The sequence below is a fragment of the Coffea eugenioides genome, unplaced genomic scaffold (genome assembly GCF_003713205.1).
Source record: "Coffea eugenioides isolate CCC68of unplaced genomic scaffold, Ceug_1.0 ScVebR1_3595;HRSCAF=4978, whole genome shotgun sequence".
Lineage (NCBI taxonomy): Eukaryota > Viridiplantae > Streptophyta > Magnoliopsida > Gentianales > Rubiaceae > Coffea > Coffea eugenioides.
Window position 1 is genome coordinate 157,049 of NW_020864187.1, and position 5,657 is coordinate 162,705.

The 5,657-nt window shown below is 39.6% G+C and overlaps 1 protein-coding gene across 1 annotated transcript; it reads right to left on the bottom strand.

The window, feature by feature from the left end:
* Positions 1-2,866: 2,866 nt before the first annotated feature.
* On the bottom strand, positions 2,867-5,347 carry LOC113758069 (uncharacterized protein K02A2.6-like). The gene is made up of 3 exons (XM_027301101.1): positions 4,739-5,347; positions 4,280-4,663; positions 2,867-2,998 (listed from the first exon to the last, which is right to left on the bottom strand). Exons 1-3 carry the CDS (start codon positions 5,345-5,347, stop codon positions 2,867-2,869), a joined length of 1,125 nt encoding a protein of 374 aa, XP_027156902.1.
* Between the last annotated feature and the right edge of the window lie 310 nt (positions 5,348-5,657).

Here is a 5,657-nt window from a genome sequence, read left to right on the forward strand (position 1 = left end):
AACCAAGAACCAGATAATGAACACTGATAGCCTTTGACACTAAGCTCCCAATCACGCACATGGCGTCTCAGTCAAACCGCAAACCAATCAAGCGTTTCAAACAAAACCAAAACTTCGGCAATCTAAGGAAAAGAAAGGGGATCTGCGCACACTGCTGCAACAGGACCGAGAGCTTTGAGCTTGTTGCAGCAGATTTTTTATTCGCAAATCTAAACGCAATGCAAACTGAACCCTGGTGACAGGATTATCAAACATTCCTCCTAGTTTAGACACAAAAGGAAATCAGAATAAAACAGCATGCAAAAACTAAATAGCATTTGTAATTTCTGATGCTTCAGGGACTTCCGCAATCTCACGTACAAATAGCCAGCAACAAAATCTAAGCTCCAAGTTCATTTACAGGTTTTTGGGTTCCTTTATCAAACGTTTAGATCATGCCAGCCAACCGCCAAGCTAACAAAAAAAACTTTGCAATTTACTCCATTTAACACTAAATCCCAACATCAAACATTAAAAAAAACAAGAAACGGAGAAGCAGCAATCAATGCAATATCAAAACAGACTTGCCAAAACTTCATGCTATGTTTCTGGGTTATGTTTGTTCAGCATACAAACATTAGCCATAAACTCAAACAAAAGCTTCATGGATTCATCATATACCCCCATAGAAAAGCATAAATCTCTATCCCTCCAAATCCAGGCCAAACCCACGCATTAACTGTAAATTGAAAGAGCAGAAAACAACGGAAAACCTAATGGAACTTCAACAAGAATCAACGAAAATTAATCAGGAAAACAAACAAAGAGAAGCCTTGCTTAACACACACACATGGATTACAACCCTTCTTCTTTCCCCTAAACCCAACCAGATTAGCAAATAAGACTCGCATAGAGGACGAAAACAGACGTAAAGGCCAAAACTTTCAGCAGTCTAACATAACCCAGCAACTCATAAACAACTCCAGAGTAAAAAAAATGTTACCTTTAGCTTGATGAGATCAAAAGATGAAGTCTTTGTTCTCCTTCTCTTCCGCAGCCGCTTCTCCTGATCCTTTCTTCTTGCTCCAATGAACCAAAACCCTTTCTTCCTTCCTTGCTGTCCAGATTCTTCCTAGACCCCTCAGCCGTTAGCTCTCTCTCTCTGTTGCCCGTTCTTTTTCTCCTCCTTTCTGCACAGCCACAACCCTTCTAGCTTAGCTTTTCTTCAGCCGTAAACAACCCCCAACAACCTTCCTTTCTTTTTCTCTCTCTCTCTGCCCTTTGTTTCTCAGCCGCTATTCTTTTTTTTTCCCTTGAACGTAGCTCTCTCTCTTTATATCCCTCAAACCCTGATCTTCACGGCCCTTGATCAATCTCATTTTGCCACTTTTCTATGACCATTCGATCACTCTTCATTCCAGATGAGAGCCAGGTTGGATGAAGTCAAGGTAATCCAAGGGTAAGGAAAAACAATGGGAAAACGGCGGAAAATGAAATGGGCTAAGCTATATTTTTACTTCTGCAATTTTTCCGTGCATTTTTCTGCTTAACTTGTAACATGAAGAAAGGGCTAGGATCCTATGCTTCTCATGGTTCGTGAGCTTGTTCCCCCCCTTTTTTTTTAGTTAAATAATAATGAACAAAATATAAAGAAACAACAACTTACGTAAAATTGAATAAAAAGAGCGAGACTAGGCATAAAAAGATAAAAATGAAATGCTAATTTTTTCTTTTTTTTTTAATTAAATAACAATGAACTTGAATCTAAAATAACTAAAGCATATTTTTGTGAATGATTTTCTTTTTTCCGATAAATTCTATGCTAAAATGACTTAAAAATAAAAATAAAAGACTAAAAGTAAATAAAAACTAACATCAAGAATAATAAAAATAATAGTAAATAAAACTACACTAAAAATTTGGTGTCTACAGTTTGCCCCTCTTTGTCTGAGTTTTGGAAAAACTTGAGACAAAGAAGTAGACACCAAAATACTTACCTGTGTTATTTGGCTGCGAACGTCTCGAACGATGGACGCTTTAGAAATGGCGACTGACCCCTTTGACAAAATTTTGAAATGGGACTGACCCAGACAAGAAATTTAAAACGGGACTGACCCGAACGAGAAATTTAAAATCGGAACGACCCGATAGGAAATTTAAAATCGGGACCGACCCGAATGAGAAATTTAAAATCGGGACTGAACCGAGACGGGAAATTTAAAATAGGAACTGACCCGAAACAGGAAATTTAAACGGACCGACCCGAACAGGAAATTTAAAATTGGGACCGACCCGAATGAGAAATTTAAAATCGGGACTGACTCGAGACAGAAAATTAAAAATCGGGACTGACCCGAGACGGGAAATTTAAAATCGGGACTGACTCGAAACAGGAAATTTAAAAGGGACTGACCCGAACAGGAAATTTAAAATCGGGACCGACCCGAATGAGAAATTTAAAATCGGGACTGACTCGAGACAGGAAATTTAAAATCGGGACTGACCCGAGACGGAAAATTTAAATCGGGACTGACCCGAAACAGGTAATTTAAAATCGAGACCGACCCGAATGAGAAATTTAAAATCGTAACTGACCCGAAACAGGAAATTTAAAAGGGACCGACCTGAACAGGAAATTTAAAATCGAGACTGACCCAAAACAGGAAATTTAAAATCGAGAAATTCCAGTGTACTTAGCTTTTAATCAAATTTGCTTGCAACATTTTCGATCCGCCTTTGTCCACTGGCGAACTCTTTTCGACACCGAATCCAGTGCGAGGTGTGATTGCTTTCATCTGTGCATGCAATTTTTCTGCCAAAGAAAAGAAACAAAGAAATTGCCACCATCATTTGATCTGTTTCCCTTTCAGAACCGTGTAAACATGAGTTATTTGTTGCCTTCATCAACTTTGGTTGTGGTATCTGATTTAGTTGGATTTATTACTTCAAAGACTTTCTGATTTTTCCCAGACTGACCAGGTATGCCTTTAGCCATATTATGAGATCTGTGTAACAGGCCCTGCGGAATCACGACCATTTCCAAAAGATGACTGAATCCAAGGTATGCTTTGCACAAATCACGGGGATTGTCATTTATTAAAATTCAATGATTAAAAAAAATGATGTATGTAAGATAAATTCACATGTCATGCAGAAATGAATATGCAAAAGAATCCAGACACAACCAATGGTGCTTAAACCTACAAAATGCCATGAATACAAGCAATTTGGAAAAAATGAGCTTCCTAAGAATGTATTTGCAAAAGAATATTTTACAAAATGACACAGCTTTTGGCCAACAGATATCATATTCGAATCTCTGGATATCTTTGTTCTGGAATTTCAACATTGGCAGAAGCATTACAAAACGAAGAGAAATCCAAATGACCCAAGTCACCAGCTGTTCCTCCTCGTGCTCGCTCATTGCAGAACCCTACCTTGGCGCCCTTTCGGGTTTTCACCAAGGTTGCCCCCACCCCCTTTTGTTTTGTTTTGTTTTTCTCTTCTTTTCTTTTTTCCTTTTCTTTTCTCCCTTTTTTTTTTTTGTGGTGCCCTTTCAAGTTTTCACCTAAAGAACGATGGAAAAGCTCGGCCATGATCGACTCAAGAATGTGAGTTGAAGATTGCTGGCATCAGTAAAATGCGCTTCCCTTATAAGTTTAGGCGAAGGCATTATGGACATCACTTGCCAGTTGATTAGCAACTTCTTAATAGAAATACAGCAAGTGACGAAAGCCATGACTTTGGGCTTTTGTAATGAGGTCAGGTGGGGTATTTTTTAAGAAAAGTTGAGGCTTGAAAGCAAAATTTTTTTTTTATGAGAGGTGTGAAATAACCTGAGATTGCATCATCTTGAAATTATCTCCAATTTTTGGACGAAATCGAGGAAAATTTGCCCCAGTTTGATTGGATTTTTCTCTCTTTGCATTTTTCATTGCATTTCCTCACTTTTTGCATTTTTCTTTTAAAAACTAAATTTGCCCAATATGGGGTTCTTTCCTTTTTTTTTTCTTTTTTTTTTCATCTTTCTTTCAAAATAAATTTGCCCCAGTATGGGGTTTACAATTCTCAGGGGCTGTCAAACGAAAATTATTGTTCTGATGGCTCAAAGGGGATGACTAGGGATGAAATGTTTTGATTGGAAAGGAAGATGGCCTGACTTTTGTCTCGTCGCTTGCGTGACTTCTGAAAGAAATTTGCATAATCAAATAAAGAACTTCTTACACATGTCTGAGTTGATAGGTTGAGGGAATGTCTGTCCATCCATCTCTGCCAAAATGAGTGCTCCGCTAGGTAACACCTTTTGAACAATGAATGGCCCTTGCCAATTTGGAGCAAATTTGCCTTTGGCCTCGTCCTGTACTGGCAAAATTCGTTTTAGCACTTTGTAGCCTTCCTCAAATGCACGCCGATGGACTTTCTTGTTGTAGGCCCGGGCCATGCGATTTTGATAACATTGACCGTGACAAATAGCATTAAGCCATTTTTCATCAATCAAAGATAGTTGTTCATGACGCTGCTTTGTCCAATCAGCCTCTTCCAACTTGGTCTCCATTAGAATACGCAATGAAGGGATTTCGACCTCGGCAGGTAGCACAGCTTCCATTCCATACATGAGCGAGTAGGGTGTTGCCCCAGTTGATGTTCGGATAGAAGTCCGATACGCCATTAGTGCATAAGGGAGCTTTTCATGTCAGTCACGATGCTTTTCAGTCATCTTGCGAATGATCTTCTTCAAATTCTTGTTTGCGGCCTCTACAGCTCCATTCATCTGTGGTCTATAGATGGTAGAGTTGCGATGTCTGATTTTGAACTGTTCGCATAGCCCGTCCACCATGTCATTGTTGAGATTCTTGGCATTGTCTGTAATCAATGTTTCCGGCACCCCAAATCGGCATATGATGTGATCTCTTAAGAAATTCGCCACCACCTTCTTTGTCACGTGCTTGAATGATTCTGCTTCGACCCATTTGGTGAAGTACTCAATTGCCACCAATATAAATCGATGCCCATTTGAAGCAGGAGGGTCAATTGTGCCAATCACATCCATACCCCACATCGAGCAGGGCCATGGGGCAATCATACTGTGCAATTCGGTGGGAGGAGCGCGTATGATGTCGCCATGCACTTGACATTTAATACATCTCCGGACAAAATCTATGCAATCGCGTTCCATTGTAAGCCAAAAATACCCGGTTCTCATAATTTTCTTTGCCAACAAATGTTCATTCATGTGAGGTCCGCAGACACCGCTATGCACCTCTTTCATCAAGTATTGAGCTTCATCTTCATCGATGCACCTTAAGAGGTTCAAATCTGAGGTCCTTTTGTATAATACCTCTCCATTTAAGAAAAACTTCGAGGCCATTCTACGCAGGGAACCCTTGTCATTTGCACTAGCTTCTGGAGGGTATGACCCGGTTTTGATGAATTCCTTAATATCATTGTACCAAGGGCTTTTGTCAGATGTCTTGTCTACTACCCAACAATGAGCAGGCTTGTCTTGGAGTTGAATTTGGATAGGCTCGATTTCTAATTCGTCCGGATATTGTATCATAGAAGATAAGGTGGCTAAGGCATCAGCAAATACATTTCGGGCTCGTAGGGAGATGTCTGAATTCCAAACTTTGAAATTGTTTAGCCAAATTGAGCAAATTACAGTGGTACGGCAGGATTTT

Coding starts and splice junctions, on each gene's coding strand:
- LOC113758069 (XM_027301101.1), bottom strand. CDS start 5,347: ATGGCCTCGAAGTTTTTCTTAAATGGAGAGGTATTATACAAAAGGACC. Junction 4,664..4,738: donor GACCACAGATGAATGGAGCT/GTAGAGGCCGCA, acceptor TGACATGAAAAG/CTCCCTTATGCACTAATGGC. Junction 2,999..4,279: donor GGCCATTCATTGTTCAAAAG/GTGTTACCTAGC, acceptor GTGATTCCGCAG/GGCCTGTTACACAGATCTCA.